The sequence below is a fragment of the Alligator mississippiensis genome, chromosome 2 (assembly GCF_030867095.1).
Source record: "Alligator mississippiensis isolate rAllMis1 chromosome 2, rAllMis1, whole genome shotgun sequence".
Classification (NCBI taxonomy): Eukaryota; Metazoa; Chordata; order Crocodylia; family Alligatoridae; genus Alligator; species Alligator mississippiensis.
In genome coordinates, this window is record NC_081825.1 from 95,672,593 (window position 1) to 95,690,757 (window position 18,165).

An 18,165-nucleotide genomic window follows, 5' to 3' on the forward strand; every position below is an offset into this window, starting at 1 on the left:
TTTCTAAGCACTTTAAGTCTTGCTGGGAAGAATGAGAATCTTGTGCATAAAAATGACAGATGAGGAGCATAAAAAAACTTTAAGACTGCAGAGGGTATTGTTGTTATTATAATTATCTAACTTCTGGAGACATGTGTCAATATTGTTACTTTGCATCAAAGTAGATTATAGACATAGATTTCATAGACATTAGGGCTGGAAGGGACCTCGGAAGATCATCGAGTCCAGCCCCCTGCCCAAAGGGCAGGAAGTCAGCTGGGGTCATAGGATCCCAGCAAGATAAGCATCCAGTTTCATCTTGAAGGTGTTCAATGAAGGCACTTGAACCACCTCCGGTGGCAGGCTGTTCCAGACCTTGGGGGCTCGGACAGTAAAGAAATTCTTCCTTATGTCCAGCCTGAAACGGTCTTGTAGTAGTTTATGACCATTCGACCTAGTTGTCATCCCCTGGGGCGCTCTGGTGAACAAACGTTCCCCCAGATACTGGTGGTCACCCCTGATAAACTTGTAGGTGGCCATCAGATCACCCCTGAGCCTGCGCTTTTCCAGGCTAAAGAGCCCCAGGGCTCTCAGCCTGTCATCGTAGGGTCTCCTTCCCTGACCCCTGATCATGCGCGTGGCTCTTCTCTGGACTCTCTCAAGCTTCTCCACATCCTTTTTGAATTGTGGAGCCCAAAACTGGACGCAGTACTCCAGCTGCGGCCTCACTAAGGCCGAGTACAGGGGGAGAATGACGTCCCGGGATTTGCTTGAGAAGCATCTATGGATGCAAGCCAGCGTTTTGGTCGCTTTACTAGCTGCAGCATCACACTGCAGGCTCATGTTCATCTTGTGGTCAATGATGACCCCCAAGTCTCTTTCTTCCATAGTGCTAGCCAACATAGCACTGCCGAGCCTATAAGGATGCTGCAGGTTTTTTTTCCCCAAGGTGGAGAACCTTGCATTAATCGGCGTTGAACACCATCAGATTCTCGTCCGCCCACTTGCTGAGCCTGTCCAGGTCAGCCTGGATCATCCGCCTGTCTTCTGGTGTGGATGCTTTGCCCCAAAGTTTAGTGTCATCTGCGAACTTGGCCAGTCCGCTTCCGACTCCAGTGTCCACATCATTAATGAAGATGTTGAACAGTATGGGTCCAAGGACAGAGCCCTGGGGGACCCACTGGTCACCGGACACCACGATGAGTGACTTCCATCAATTACTACCCTCTGGGTCCGACCCCGGAGCCAATTTTCCAGCCAGTGGATCGTGGAGGACCCAAGGCGACAATTGGCCAGTTTCTCCAAGAGACGATCATGGGACACCAGATCGAAGGCTTTTTTGAAGTCAAGATATATGACATCAATCTCTTCTCCCTTGTCCAGGTGATAGAGTACTTAAGGGTACTTACTTAAGGGTATTCCAAGACATTGCTTTGTATAATAAAGTTATTGGCTAAAACTATGAGCAATAAGGACATACAACGCTTTGGGTAGATACTGATAATGTACCAAAAACAAGGTACTCAGGATCTTGAAGGGCCAAGTGGTTTAAGCATCTGCCAAGTAACTTAACTGTGCTCTTTAATGCAGAAGGCCACTCCTAAACTAACTAGCAAAGTTTGAAGAACTTCAATATTCAGTGAAATTGCAGAGTTCTATCAAATGCACAGCCACATGCTAAGCCCACTTGCATGTAGCAGTGTTACACAGTCAGTGCCTTGATTTAGAGTACCAGACCTTCAAAGCAGTCCTTAACTGTCTCAGGTGCCTAAATGCAGTAGGCAGACATTTTCACTCAAAACACAGCAAGAGAAAGAAGCATCTACCCGATATCCTAGCAATTAGACCACCTCCCCAGGAAGTCTGAGACCTAGGTACTAGGCCCTCCTCACACTGTGGGAATTCAAACCCATATCTTTCACTTCCAACATAACTGAGCTAGCCACCGAACTATAGTGACTGGGGGCACCCTTTACCCTCCCTGTTGAAAACCAAGAAATGTGCAGGAAGTAATACAAAATTCATAGAGACAAGAGTGAGGTAAAGTTAAAGGAAGCAGAACTCTAGTCCATTGACAAGGGGGAGATCTACTAGGTATTGGTCCCTGCTCCCAGCATTATTTCTGGTTTTTACCCTATGATAGCATAATCAATTCAGGACTCGGTGAACCCCCAAAATGTCCTTATGCCCACTGGTCTTCTCTTTAGTAGTCACAGGGAGCTAAAGCCTCCCAAGTACTACAACGAACCCCTATGAAGCTCTAGGAAGCAACAGCCCCCTCTCACAGAACTCTGCTCAGCACCAGCACACAGTTAAAAAATTACATAGTTAACACCTGTCCCCTACAACTCTAACTGGCTGTTGGAGTGGGGGGGTGAGGGGGCGGTGCAAAAAAGGGCTCAGGAAACTCCTCTGGTCCTTTCCCAAGACTGCTGCTTATAAACCCTATACTGGGACATAGCGAGTAAAGTATGAAGCTCCTCCTACTGTCTTGTCCCACAAACTCCTGTGGCTTCCTAACTGCATTCAGGGGTTCCAGGAAAAGGACACATCTTCATACTCTCTAAATCAGCAGCAGCAGGTCTGCTACTGTTTTCAAGGCCCCATCAGAAAGCATGCATGGAAGCTGTATGCAGAATAGGGTTACCATATTTCCAGCAGCAAAAAAGAGGACACCTGGAAGGGGGAGGAGAGGCGGGAAAGGCATATGATTGGGGGGGGGCGCGGGGACAGTGATATGCTCGTGCCCTGCCTCGGCCCCTTGCTCCTAAGGCCCTGCTCCCCCCGCCTTGCCAGCCCTCGCCACTCCCAACCCACAGCCCCCTGCCCTGCCAGTGCTCCTTACTCCTGACCCACAGCCCCCTGCCTCCCAGAGCCCCTCATTCCCAACTTGTAGCCCCTTCCACCCCAGTGCTCCTCACTCCCAACCCGCAGCCCCCTGCCCCCCTAGCCCTGCTGGTGCCCCTTGCTCCTGACCCGCAGCCCCCCGCCCCCCAGCCCTGCTGCCCAAGCAACACATGCACAGACACACACACACATGCACTCACAAAACAGAGTGTCTCTTTACCTAGCTTGCCAGGGCCTACACAGGGACCACATGACCCCTGACAGCCTATCACCTTGCCCGCTGCTCTCAGTCCCAAGCAGCCAGCTTGAGACAGCAGAGGAAACAGGAAAAAAACCTGGAGGTTTGCTCTTATTTTAAAAACCCACCCAGACGCAGCACAGCAGGCCAAAGAAGAGGACATGTCTGGGAAAACCCGGACATATGGTAACCTTAGAATAGCACATCTTAGTGATATTATCATTGCAGTATGAAACGTGTGCAATTGACCACCTATGAGACTATAAGCAAAACACGAAAAGCCAACAGACTGGGGAAACAACTGTTGAGTTATTTATTTTCTCCAACTTAAAAGTTGGAGATAACATCTAAGCTTACTAGAAAAATAAAAGGTCATTTTCAGACAGGAAGCATGAGTAACAGAACAAGAGTTTCCCTTCAGCTTTGAAGAACTGCTATTTCATGCACCCACCTCTGGAAAACAACAGACCACATACGGACAAATTATGAAACAAATTAAAAGTAACAGTATGATCTACAAAAGGTGATTCCCCCATTCTACAATAGAAGTTGTGGAGTCAAATTCATCACTCATGAAAAAAAAAAAACCCAACCCCACAGTACCAAGTCTTCAATGAAGTTACATCAACGATGATTTTAGCCTCCCCTTTGTTAAAATAAAACTGAACAAGGCTAACAACAGAATGAAAACTGGCCTATAATACAAGGGAAAAGACTGAAAGAGGATTAAACAAAAATCTATTGCTATCATCACAGATGTAGTTTAGAGAATTGTCACCACCAGCTTGGTCAAGTTGGTGGAGACAAATGGGCTCACTTGGTGCTACTACTCTACAAGCTATTAGAGAAGATCTGCTATAGAAACCATGCCATTAAAATATTTGCTGACTAATATTTTCACTTCATTGTGCTGCTTTGAAGAGAAACAATGGTCCCATGGTAAATTTTGGATCTGATGGAGTGCACTACAAAAGTTCCACGGACTTCGACAGTGTCAAAACTGCAGTTCAGGTAGTGAGGCAGAAACCAAAGACCAAACTGGGAAACCAAACAACACAACTCCAATAAAACAATGAAAAGAGAATGAACAAAAGTAACAAAGCAAATAGAAGAGGCCAACTCCTATAACACTTATTGCACAAACAAGATCGCTGTCTAGTTTATATCATACAATAATAATGACATAAAGGAAGTTTTCACAAGAAAACTAAACACAAAGACATAATGAGAGTTGAAACATCCAAGAAAAGAGGCTTGTTTTCTTAACTGTGAATAGGTGAGTCAGACTCAATTTCTATTAAGCATCTGACTAATTCAGGGTGTGGTTATGTATTCACCAAAAGCCAGTTGTTAAACTGGCTTCTCTTGGTCTTGACTTCATTCAGATTGACAAGTGTATCACACCCTAGCCTAGATATAACTAATTGTTCTATGTTTGCAATCGGAGAACATTTTGCCATCTAGTAAAAAGTGTTCAGAGAACTAGTATTTTTGTAATGCCACCTTTCTGCTGTCAAAAAAAAAACAAACCACTTGTTAGAGGATAATAAGAATAAAGAACGAAGCAAGTTCACTTGTCTTTTTTTCCGAAGAAGGTAATGGGGGTAACATTTCTAAGGAATCTCTCAGGTTTTTGCACACATCTTTTGTACTGCTATAATTTTTTTAATGAAACAGTTATGCTAGTACAACACTACAAATATGCTTACACTGGTGCAGTATTTCTGTATGGGAGGGGAACTAACTACATTGATACAAAAACTATATGCCAAAATAGGTAGATGCACACTACTGAGGCTGTATTACTTTAAGTATCCAGCAGTACAGTAAAAGCAGCACAATGGAATTGTGGACAAAGCTTTGGCGAGTCACAATGCCATCTAATCAGCCACTGCAGGACATTCCAAGGAAAATATGCATCAACAAAAGGAAGAGACAGACTTTAGTCAGAATTTATCTTTAAATTCATAAGATATGGCCAGAGGTCAAAACAACAAATATCAATTTCTTTATTCAGCTAGCTGGTTAAATGCTCTTTTAAATAAATCATTTGAAGTCTGACTCATTACAGAAAACATCCAAAAACAAGTCATTTGCATTCAACAAGGCAGTTGTAATGGTGTGTTTGGGTGAACAAGACTGGGGTTTTGGCACAGTCATATGGCTGCTCAGTTGCTTATTTATGCTGTGGCTGATTCCCAAACTGGCCAGTCTGTAGATCTCCCAAGTTGCCTTGTCTCAAATCTTGTTTGAATAGTCTAATGAGGTGGTGAACTTGTCCACTTTTACTAAAAATCCTAATTCCAAATAGGTCAGTGCAAGGCAGCTAAGCCGATCTAGTGCTGAAGAGGAAAAACCTCACTTCGGTGGTATTCACATAACAGTACTTCCATGCAACAAAAATGGACACATGCCCCCTTGTAGCAAATTCTCATGCCTATCTCAGGCTGCTGAAAAAAAATAGAACTTGTGGTAATATTTTTAGTCATATTGTACCTTTTCTTTGAACATCTCACATCAGACAAGTTTGTTTCTAGGCTTTACAACATGAATGAGGCCTATGTGAGGGTACTGTTCATACTTTTAATTTAGGCAAACTAAGCAATAAAATAAGCAACTCTAGCCAGGGATGGAGAAGCAAGGGAAAGAGACGAGCGTTTTGACTCAGTTCTCATGGAACAGCACAGTTGTTACAGTGATGGCTTTCTTCCAACTCCCCTGAAGCCATCTGTCTGCAATTGCCAATATGCAGAAACCTATACTGAGAAAAAAAAACCCAACCCGCTCAAGCAGACAAGCCCTCCATTCATTTTAACTTAAATTAAAACACAACAATACTAACTGCCTTAGAAGCCTACCATTAAGTCTTCCTAGGTACAAAAAGGACGAAATGCCTAAGAGGTCTGTAGCAATGTAGAACAGGGAAGATGAACAGAACTCCAAGAGGAATAAAAAAGCTGTTATGAAAACAAGAGAGGGTGGTGATAAAAACAACCATTTTAAGTACTGGAGATAAAAGAAAAGGAGCTACACATTGAAGAGGCAGTGCTCAGGCAGAGAGTACATCCCACAGTACTTAGAAGTAAAGGAAGCAAAAGAAGCAAAAGAATCTGAGATCTCCAAAACAAGCACCTGTTTTTTAGTGAGCATTCATATTTCAAAGATAAATTTTGGGGCTTTTTAAAAAAGAACAAATTAGATAAACCCAAATGCTGTAACATGTACTACAGATATTTCATTAAAAATGTAAAGCCTCTTGCTCTTCATTTCTCTCTAAACAGTATAGGTAGGGAAATCTTGCTATAACAGCAAAATATAATTAAGCATTCTGAAACTCACAGTTAAAATTTTATTGGGTATTCTTCAGCAAAGGATATTAAAACAATTACATTTCCCACATAGTGTCGTGAACAAAAACACTGCTTTACAGTTGGTATTTTGGATGAATTAATTAAAATGGTCCCCTTTACAGCTGTGTCATCTAGTACTTAGATAACTGCATTTAACTTGTAGACATCTTAAGACTATAACTGAAGAAAAATCACTTTTCATTTCCTCCTGCTCAGGGTAAAGCCCTTTTTTTTCCACACTTGAAAAAATTTATCAGTGTATACTTCAACTTGTACTGGCAGTGTAAGAGCTATGCTGTGGGGGGATAAAGAACACATGAACATTTCCCAGAGGAATAAGAATTTTGCATTCATGATCCATTCACTGAAGAATCAATTAATTGTGTCAAATAAGGGATGGAATAGCTGACACAGCTGTCATGCAATCAGGAAATAAATCTGTTTATCAAGCATTTCTCTGGTATTTTAGTTATTTTTATTTTTATACTATAAATACACAAAATTGATAAGTAGACTCTCCCCCGAATACAAGAAACAGAGAGCAAGCAGGACAACAATTAAATCTTCTGAAAGCCATATATTTTAATGTACCCCTCTGCTTCCAAATGGACTTTTCAGATGGAAGAACAGGATAGCAGAAAAATAACTTCATTATCTGGTTGCTAATGAAGCTGCTGATATGTAGCAAGGACTGTTGGACAATGAAAAATCTTACCCTTTACAGGCAAACAAGCAGTCTTTTTCCCCAACACAGATTTACCTGAGTCTCCAGTGCTTCCAATTTACGCTTCCTGGCATGAAGAGCCTTACTTGGGAAAGCCCAAAAATAATTGGAAGTTCCAATCCTATCAGTGTCCACCATCCCATCATCAACTAAACTTTGCAGGACTTCTTTCACTGACATGGCAGCTAAAAAGGCAAAAGCAACCCATTTTAAAATTAAGTAGAACCAATAAAGAAAAAAAATGAGTAGCAAATAAGTAAACATAACAGATGCCTATGTACTTCTACCTGTTCTCATCTTTCCCAGGAACTGCTTACAGAACCACAACAGCATAAATGTACTGTATTTGCTATGAAGCCAGGCTGGAGACATGCTCTATGCGCAGGCTGCAGGAAGGAAGGAGCCTGCCAGCATGGAGCAAAGGTAAAGTGTGCGGGATGGAGGGGGGGAGAAGCAGTGTGGATGTGGGGAAGAGAGGAAGGGGGAATCGGGGAAGCCTGAAGCTGTGGAGTGGGTGGGGGGCAGCACAATGGGAGGGTTAGTAGGCAGCAGGGGGCAAGCTGCCTTCCTCTCTCACTGCCTGCCCCACCATTTTCACACTGCATGCCCCTTACCATCTGCCTCCCACCATCCCCCACTGCCTGCCCCAGTACTGTCCCCCTCATCACTTCATTAAGGATGCATTTAAGGTGATCCTCCAATAATTAGATTTCATACATAGAAACTTATAATACATTTATACATTTTCCATGTGTAGAATCAAATTACTGGGGAGTCATTTTATATTTTGAGTCATCTTGTATTTAGGTAAATACAGTAACTCTTACCCCATGAATATATTTCTGAAGAGACTACTCCATTTTGGCATCTACCTGATGCTACAAACCACTCACACAGAGAATCCTTTTGAAGTCAATGGCAATATTGTGCACAAAACAATTTATTCAAGAAAATTTGCTACCAGTTTCCTATTGTGGGTCCTGATCTAATCCAGCTTGAAATATACTTATCAATAAAGGAAATCAGCAGATAGATTAATATGATCTGGAAGAAGGTGAGATAAACTTATTTAGGAAAAAGGACATGACCTGTGATCTTGCATAGATAAGCCTGTAGTGTTTGGTCAAGATGGAGTACTCAATGGCAGACCCATAAATTTCTCTTCTGGACAAATGCTCTTTTGGTCTCCGAAGTTGCCAGGAATCAAGTTATATGGAACAAATTCCACTTTCTGTGGCAAAATATGCTTTCATGATATTATATTTTATGCTCTTGTCTTAAGTCTTTACGAGTCTGTTTTAATAGCTTAGATCAGGGGTTGGCAACCTATGACCTACAAGGCCACCAAGCCCATGGAGCTGAGGGACTTCACCTAAACTACAGCCATGTTGCAGAGAGCTTCATCCATGCTGCAGCCAAGGTGGCAAGAAGAAATGGCAACAGCAGCAGCAGGTAAGTAGGAAGTGCTTTTGGGTCTTGGAACCAAACTAGGTTCCTTCTGCCTGCCACTTGAAAATGTTGTCAATGGCTGCCTTCACCGGGGTCAGAAACATTTTCTGGTAGGGAAACCAGATGACCCACCTTGGGTCTGAAGCAGGAAGGCACGAGGACATGGCTGCATTCACTGTTTCTCCCTGCCACCCAACTATGGTGTGGCACAGGGAGAGCCTGCCTCCACTGAAGCTCCAGCCACCTGACTGCAGCACAAAGTAGGGAGAGCTCCACCGAAGCTCCTGGAAGCTGGTTGTGGTGCAGGGGAGCAGAAGTCACAGCTCTGCAGGCCAAACCCAGAGCCTCCAGCCTGGATCCAGTTTATGGGCTATAGATTACCAACCTCTGCTTTACATTACTTTAAGATTCAAGCCAACCATACATGTGAGGTAATGTAGAAGGGAAACGGAAAGTGAAAGACTGATGACTAAAGTCTAAAACAGAGATATTGTGAAAAGGAATAATCTGTTACCACATAATTAAAAACAGCATCATAATATATACCCACATGCACCCCCATACAGGAGGGCATGTCTATTGATTACCAGTTGTCTATGCAACCTTAATTCTAACACTTCCTAACTAGTAATTTTTTAAAATTTTATATGGTAATTTCCACTCTAAGCAATCAACAGCTGCAGAGGAACTGGGAGAACACCCATTACATTAATTTATATTAAGTTCTCAGGTGGCAGGTCATTCTCTTAATCAGAAGGGCTAAAAAAAATTTAATGGATTATGCCCCACACTTGCCCAAGAAAGTTTCCCATTCAACACAGACAGGAGAATTTTTCAAGTCTGAAAATAAGAAACAATTAAACTAATAATCTTCAGTAACTATTCTTCAATACTCAGGTGTAAAGAAGCTTCTAAAGGATTATACTGGCAGATTATTTAGTTTTGATTGTATTATAAAGGTTTGTGAGAGTCTCTACAGTAATTAAAAAAATCTTATTTAACAGCCTGTGAATACAAATAAATGTTCTTTGAAATAGTCTTGCATCTCTAGAGGCTTCTATGCGTGCCTTTTATCTGCTAACATAACCAAAAAATAATGTACCACTGCAGTAATGTATGTGGGGTTATAGCAGATCCCCCTGTAGCTCTTACAACACAACTGCTTTTTCTTGATCTATAATAGCTGCATTATCATCATCACACAGATATGCAAATCAAGAAAGTGGACATTCGGTCTCACTGTTCATACAGGCATGAGAATGGAATATTTAAATAAATCTAATGTTTGTCCAAGATAAGTTATCCTGGGCCATATTCATAACTAATGGACATCAGATTTCTATTGATGGTCCTGGATATTAAACCTGAGATACTTTCTATGTAAAACTGCTTTGTAGTATTGTTGGAGAAATGTAACAAAAAACTATTTGTGTACATATTTGGAGCCAAATTTTAAGATGCCAAAGACTAAAATCTGTCACTTAAATCCACGGTTAGCCAAATGTGAAACATGATTCTCAAGAGATGAAGAGCACCCAGTGATATCAATGGGATCTCAGCTTCTCTGAGAATCACATTATATATTTAGAGAGTGTGAATTTCAGGATCCAGTCTTTAGTAACCCACACTTGTAAGCTTTGGCCTTCATGTCCAGTATACTATATTGTTCTAATTATGTTGACCTTGCATATAGGTCAACCCCTATTTTCAAGTTCAATTTTAGGAACAACAGCTTTTTCCCTGAATGTAAATCAGTAAATATAGATAAAGACTATACACTGCTATTGCTCTTGTGAATCAAATAATAAAAGAAAAGACACAATGGACTAAACATTTTTTACTTGGTGTTTTAGTGTGTGCCCACAATAGTAAAAGTACAAGACTGCTGGCAGCCCCATTATAAGTCAGTCAAAAATAAGTCAGCTAGGAGGGTGGTTTTCTTCTTCTTTTTGAGGAAACAAGGTAGACTTATAATCAGACCAATTTAGTAAGTTACATATATCAGTAATAAAGTCGTTGCATTCTGTCTTTGTGTTTATTCAAGCTAGACCACCACCACAGACCAATAAACTGATGCCGTTAGTTGTCTTTGCAATAACAAGAAAAGAAAAGCAGTTCTGCGAAAATGAGAATTTGCAAAGTAAGGCCTCTCCACTAAACAATATGTAAAGCCTCCAGATATTTTTTTTAAAATGCCATAAACACTTACTAATTCCTTTTTCTTTGGGAGCAATCTTCTCTACATCCTTTAATTGGAACACATCTTTCTGCTCAAACACAAAAAGTACATCAGCTCTGAAAGACCCACGCTGAATTAATCCCAATAAATACCCAAGAAAAATCTAACATATACTTATTATTCCAGGAAAAAATTGTATTGTACTCCTAAATAAAGAACTCAAGTAATTTAAAAATAAAAGAAACTGCCTTTTGTCATAATTCATGCTCTTTGTTACTCTAATTTAATTGCATCATTACATGGTATGACTTCAGGTCTGAGTGGCTAAAACCTCAATCAATCTGATGAAGTAGGCTAGTAGCTATAGGAGCTTATGCCTGTCTGATCTACTTAGACTCTAATGGCATCTATATATGTGCTCTGGGGTGAGAGCCACTCTAATTAAAATGCCCGCAGTTTCTTGTGTATTCAGCATCCTGTGCTTCAAAATGACTGGGGGAGCGCTTTACCTAAAGGTCATTTGACAAGCTTTAGGTAAGCACCCCCACCGCCATTTTGAAACATGGGGACACTTGAATACGCATGATGGCAAGGCTGCTGGAGCATTCTAACTAGAATACCTGAGCAGATTCAATTAATCTAATTGTTCTAATCTAATTAGAATGCATTGGAGCAAGCACCCCACACATGTACAGGCACCCTAAGGTGGTACCCTGCCATGCTTTCTGCTTGACTTCTGCCTAAGATGGCTAACTACATCTATCTCTTCAGACATTCTGCATTGATGAGGCACTGAAGCATACCAGTACAATTACGTTTAATAATACAATAAATTTATGTGAAGCCCAATGAAACCTCTGCTGTTGGATTGTCATTCTTATCTCCCCTCCATACTGCCTCCTTTAGTGTGTACTCTGATCCTTCCCTTTCTGACTCTACAACTTCAGTTGCTCTCATGTCCCAATTTGATCATTCTTGCCATACTGCAGTGACAGTGTGAAATTGACAATATCTGGATCCTACAGAACAAGTCAAGTAGTGAGAATGTCCCAAATGCCCAATAATTTCACTTAGTTGCTGCACTGTCCATGAACTGAAGTTCTTCAGGTCAACCTCTGACATATGGCAACCCACATACAATGAAAAGGGTTTGAGAAATATATTTCAGCAGCCATTACTGATGTTATGGAAAATCTAAGTTAGGTTTTCTTGGCTTTTGTACTTAAATCTGAAAAGTCTACAGGACACTGATAGCACTACATTTGAAAGCATTACAGGAAACACAATTCTTTTAGTTATTCCACTTCACTGTCGATGATTCATCCATTGCTGACAAAAAGGGTCAACACAACATACAGCTGAACTGGTGCCAAATTCTATTCAGCACCAGTTCAACTGCATCTACTGTCAGCAACTGGTGGTTCTGCAAGTACAAATGAAGCCAATCTGGTCTAGGAAAAATAAAGCTAACTAAAAAAAATGTAACAGTGATGAAATCAAAAAGATGTTTCCCACTACAGTACCCACTGTAGGCAGTTAAGTGCACTCTGAATTCTAACCACTGGGCCCAAATGAACGATGATAAATAAAAAATCCTACTTACTGTTTCAAAAAATATTTCCATCATGCGACTTCTCTTCTCTTCAACACTCAGTCCCCTTTTCTTGGACTAAAATGGGAGAACATAGATACTGCAGTTTAATACTATAGCATCCTAAGAACTGCTATTTTGTTCAGAACTCACACTCGTTAATCCGAGAGAGCTATTCCTTTGATTTCTCCTTAAATAAAAGAACATCCCACACAACTCCCTCAGGACAGACTTCTTCACAAAGGAAGACCTTTCCATGCTAATCCACTAAAAACATTAATGGTCTCAAGGAATTGATTTGCTAAGCAATCAACTTCATTTCCTACTCACTGTCCTTTATTTATTTTTTTTACATCCCCATAATTCCTTATCTGTCTTGCCTTAATAGCTCTAAAAAAGGTATTCCATTCAATCTGGGAAGTCTATTCAACTGCTCAACTGCCCTTAAAAAAGCAGAAATAGTTATTTCTACTCTTTACACAGTGGGAGACTTGCTTTTGTTGGACTCCTTCACTACTGTAAACCTTGTTTTTATTACAGTGAAGCTACTAATATGAAATACAGGTCACTAAAAAAAAAAAAAAAAAAAAAAAAGACAGCTGTTTCTAGATACTGAGTTAGTCTCCAAGTCCCTCAACCATTTGGGGAGTATTTCTAACTTTTTTACATGATTTTTTTTTTCCCTACATCTGTATCAATAATTTGCAGGGGCTACTGACTGAACACATGGGAGAACAGTGGAGTAGGTTTCACGCGAGTTGCTGCCTACCAAAAAGTAGAAATGAGAAGTATTTTCTTCTCCAATATTTTGTAGTTATATTACACTTCAGGATAGCTTATAACTGAACTGTCCAACTTCCAGGCAGCTGGGGTCATCCTCCCACAGATGTGGTCCACAGTCCTGGGGGTTGCACAAGGCGCAGGCTACAGATTGAGGACTGCTCGCTGTGCAGGCACCCCCTTCACAGGGGTCTTCCTCAAGGTGCAGGCAGTGTGGAGCATCCAGGTCCAATGCAGAGTACCCAGCTCCCCCACTCCAACATGTGCTGCATGGGCAGCCTGGCTCTCGCCTCTCCTCACATTCAGGCATACGGTGTGAACAGCCTACCCTCACCCCTGCAGCACACGCATACTGGCTCCGCCAGTTCCACACAACACCCTCCTCTCCTCCCCTCACAGCCATACATCCACTTACAATGGTGGCAGCCTGGCCACATCTGTTAATGCCTGCACAGCACAGACACCTTGGCCCCCAAGGAGCAGCAGCAATGATGGGGGCAACGGCTGCCTGCAGACCACAGCCTAATCCTTCAGGGACTGCAGGCAGCTTGCAGGCCACCAGGTAATCAGCCCTGGTTTATAACCATAGGATGCTAATTTTTTTTCAGACAGATGTGATTTTCAAGTAGAAGCGTACCTTTAAACCTGGTAGCCTACCATTTGAATCAAACTAACGAATTGATAAAATGTATTGTGTGCGTTTCTTGTACATGGAACATGTATTAACTAGTGGAAAATTAATCTGGTGAGCTCCTAGAATAGGTGGATAGGTGTAGAGATTTGGTAGGGGGGTGCAGGGAGGGACATCAGGCCTTGCCTCTGCTACTCCTAACATATCCCAAGCTTTCACCAAGCAAAAGCAACGTAATGTTTGTTAGTCTCACTACTGCTTCCTTTTGAAACAAGCTACACGCTACTAGTGCAAAGGTTTGAAATCAGTAGCTGCAAATATCAATAAGGACAATGAATGGGGTTTAAAAAAAATCTGTCTCATGCAAAAACCTGTACTTCAGAAGATTGAAGATGAACTATCAATGACGAACACACAAGAAACAGCAGTAATGCAAGGTATCAAACCTGACCTAACCAATATGAATGAATGAAATACGAATTTTCATTTCTACCTAGGAGAACTTTTACAGATACTGCTTTCTCCTATGCCTGATGAAGGGAGTGTACGCCCAAAAGCCTGCAAATATTTAGTTGGTCTAATAAAGGATATCACCTCTTCCACAAGTTTGACTCCTTTTGACCTAACCAAAGCCTTCTAAATCAGATGAACCTTATATTCAGCTATACCACATTGGGTTATTGACTTCCCAACCAGTTACTATGACAGACAGCCTGATGTTACAAACACTAAAATATTGCATCACTATTTAAGTGAGAAAAATAAATGACTAGCAATTTTCTATTTCTCCTTCCCCCCCCCAAAAAGCTTAGTAATCTCAGCAGTGATAAAATTAAAGACAATGATATGCAACATGATATTTTAACTAAGGTTTGGCATCATGCTGTATGAATTTTACTTTAGTGTAGAAAAGATCCTTTAGGCTCATGTGGCTGTGTTGACCTTAATACAACCACAATGAAGCTATTACAGATTCTATTCACATCTGGATGTATGGGAAACTGCACATGTAAATTCTCCCCAAACCCTTCTACGTTGCAATTTTGCTATGCTATGATCACTGGGCCTAATTCAAGCTATGTTTCCATGGCCTATTGTAACAGTTGCAGCCTCCAGCTAAAATTAATTTGATCTATGGGCAGCCTGCCATAACCAGATAAAAACAATACAACACAGCTTTAAAGGTGTTTACTGGAAATAATATGGAGGGCTGCTAATTAATATTGCATTGAACAGGGCCAAAGAAAAATAAATTAAATAAACTGGAAATAGAATGGAAAAAGTCCTGACATTTAAATTCATGACCCCCCTCATTAGTCAAAGGACTATCAGGATGGTAACTATGTGCAGCTGTTATAAACAACACTGGCCAATTTCACCACAAAATGGTACAAGATATTTCCCCACCGAAAGAATGACTGCAGGGAAAACTTTATCCCCTCACCTTAAGCACTGTCAAGAAGGAGACTAAAAGCAACATCAAGCATACCATCAAATTCAGAAAAACCAAAGGAATGGGCCAATGTTATCAGATTCTACTAAAACCAAAATGAAGCAACTCATCATACTCTACCGAGAACCAGAAAAGTACTCTAGTGCCCCTACCCAGCTCTATATGGGTTTATGCTGTGGAAAGAAAACTTGCCATCTCCCAGAGACCCTCAGGATTCAAGGTCAGTTTTCTTCTGGACCAGTGGTGCTCAACCTTTTACCCAAGCAGGCCAGATGAGTGATCCGGGGCTGGTTCGCAGGTGGATCAGGGTCCTACCTATACCAGTAATGCTGTATATCTATCTTTTTGTGTGCGTGTGCACGCGCATGCGTGCGTAGACCTGTGTACATGCGTATATACACATGTGCGTATACCTGTGTGCGCACACGTTTGTGTGTGTACACATGCACGCATATACGTCTGTGTGCACATTTGTGTCTATACACATGCACGCATATACCTGTGTGCACATCTGTGTATATCCATGTGCGTTTGTGTGTATACATTTGTGCATATACCCATGTGCATTTTTGTGTGTGCATACGTGTGCACATACCCATCTGTGCACGTTTGTGTATATATACCCGTGTGTGTGCACGTTTGTGTATACACGTGTGCATATACAGGCAGTCCTCGACTTACAATGTTTCACAGTTACAAGGTTTATAAATTGACACCTTGTTTCAACTTTCTGACCTCAGCTTCAACTTTACAATGCTTGATCTGACGTGACACCACGCCAGAGAATAAGTTCGCTGCATTGCCCATCTCCCTGGAGAACAGCTGTCCAAACTTCCTTGGACATTTTCTTTAAGAAAGCAGAGAAGACTCCAGAAAATCCTGCAGCTCAGACTCCCGAGAAGGCTCCAGCCAAGAACCCTTCAAAAAGTCCAGCAAAGTCACCTCAAAGAAGTCCTTACAAATCAATATGATCACTATTTACAATATAAATACATGATTGTAGCTATATTACTCATCTATAATTGATCGAGTACAAAATTCTGGGGTATTTTTGGTGAAAATAGCGTATCAGTCCTCGGTTCAGGAACCAATCCCCATTTATAACATTGTTTCCTATGGGAAAAATCGGTTCCCAGTTACAGCGTTTCAACTGAAGACATGGTTTTCAGGAACCAATTGCGTTGTAAGTCTGAGGGCTGCCTATACACATTTGCATATTCCTGTGTGTGCACATTCATGTGTTCATGCATGCGTGTGTGTCTGCACGGTCCTGTGTGTGCATACCTGTGTCTGCACATATCTGTATCTGTGCATATATAGGAACGTTTGTGTACATATGCGCGCACACACACGCACTCCCCCCCCCCATAATGGGGGCACACACACACACACACCCGCTCCCCTACTTTAAGCTGCCACCAGTCCCCCACTCCCCAGCCTACGGCCCCGCGGGGATGTCGGGGCCCGCGGCGAGGCGAGGCGAGGCGAGGCGAAGGCCGGTCGCACACGGCGGCTGGTCCCTGCGGCCGGGCGGATCCCGGCGGGGGTCGGCCCGGCCGCTGCGTTGGGGGCGGCTGTCCCGAGCGAAGCCGCGTTGGAGCCGGGGGGGGGGGGGGGGGGAAGGGACTAAGGCAGGCAACAGGGCCCGGATCCCGCCCCGCCCTGCCCTGCCCTGCCCTGCCCTGCCCTTACCATGCCGCCTTCTTCCCGCGGGCCCGGGCCGCGGACTTTGATTTCGGCGCCTCCGGGAGGGGAAAGGTCACGGGGAGGCGGCGGCCTGCAGCGCCGCCTGGCGGCCCCCGCGCACAACAGAAGCGGACGGCGGCCTGAAGGTGACGCAGCCCCGCGGGAGGCTGCCGGGCGGATGTAGCCCTGCGCCCAGGGGCGGGGCGGGGCCTGAGGCAGGGCTTCGCGTGCACCTCAGTGAGGCATCTGGCCCTGTCGGACAGGGTGGGCTGCGGCCTAGAAAAGCGGGGGCCTCTCGGGAGAGGTGCTCTTTAAGACAGAGCTTCTCTGCGGCACCCTGGGGTGCCTTGAGATCCCAGGGTGCTACACGGGCTGCGCACAGGAGTCAGGATCGAAACCCAGAGGTTTCAAAGAAGAAGGCAGAGCGTTTAAAGCCTTCTGCCCGGCTGTGGGCTGGCTGCAGAAGATCGGCTCTTTATTCCTTTTCTGTAGTCCAAAACAGAAGCTGGTATTTTCTGAGAGGAGCCTCAAGGCTAGAAAGGTTGAGGACGGCTGCTCCGAGTGTTGCTCTGCCCTGTCCTCCCCGTCACTCCTGAGTAGCTGGTGAGACAGATAAGGTGCTGAGAGCCCATGCAGAGGTCACAGATAGGAAAAGGGAAGAGGAGAAAGTGAGCTGAAAGGGAGGAGGGCTTGGCCTGGCTGGTGCTTTGCTTGTCTCAGGTCTAGGGTTAGAGAAAACTAAACCACATTAACTTACCTACCTTTCAATAAAGGTCAGATGTTGCGCTTTAGCTTTCACTTCCCAGAGGACTTTTCACAGTTACTGCAGAACCACTGGTGCACCTTAGGTCAACCTCCCTCACCTTACCCCGCACCCCCATTCCCACCCACATCTTCAGGTGGCTTGCACTTTGTTCACACCTTGGGACAACAGTTTGCAAAAGTAGAAAGTTTGACTACTGCAAAGACTGACACACGTGCTTAACTCTGTGACCTGTGAGTAGGCCCTTGCAGTTAAGGGGACTTTCCTGCAGTAACTGAAGCTAATCAGCTGGCCTGGATTAAGTGTATAATTAAGCACCTGTTTGCAGGATCAGGGCAATTTTTTACTCTTTTTTTTTTTTTTTTTTTTCAACCAGCTGTATTTGCCAAAAATAAGATGTGGGGGAAGGGAGGAGGAGAATTTAAGCGTTTTGATTTCCTGTCATAACCCCTCGACTTAATTCCTTCCTTCCTTTTTAGAAATTTGCTAAGCATT

General features: G+C 43.0%; 1 protein-coding gene across 1 annotated transcript in view; it reads right to left on the reverse strand.

The window, feature by feature from the left end:
- MND1 (meiotic nuclear divisions 1) overlaps positions 1-17,126 on the reverse strand; it is a 69,485-nt gene extending 52,359 nt beyond the window's left edge. Inside the window, exons 1-4 of the mRNA XM_014593495.3 lie at positions 16,914-17,126; positions 12,370-12,435; positions 10,797-10,854; positions 7,175-7,323 (exon numbers count right to left, since the gene is read on the reverse strand). Of these exons, the coding sequence (XP_014448981.1) occupies positions 7,175-7,323; positions 10,797-10,854; positions 12,370-12,435; positions 16,914-16,916 (276 nt within the window). The 5' untranslated portion in view covers positions 16,917-17,126. The remainder of the gene's footprint in view (positions 1-7,174; positions 7,324-10,796; positions 10,855-12,369; positions 12,436-16,913) is intronic.
- Positions 17,127-18,165: the final 1,039 nt, after the last annotated feature.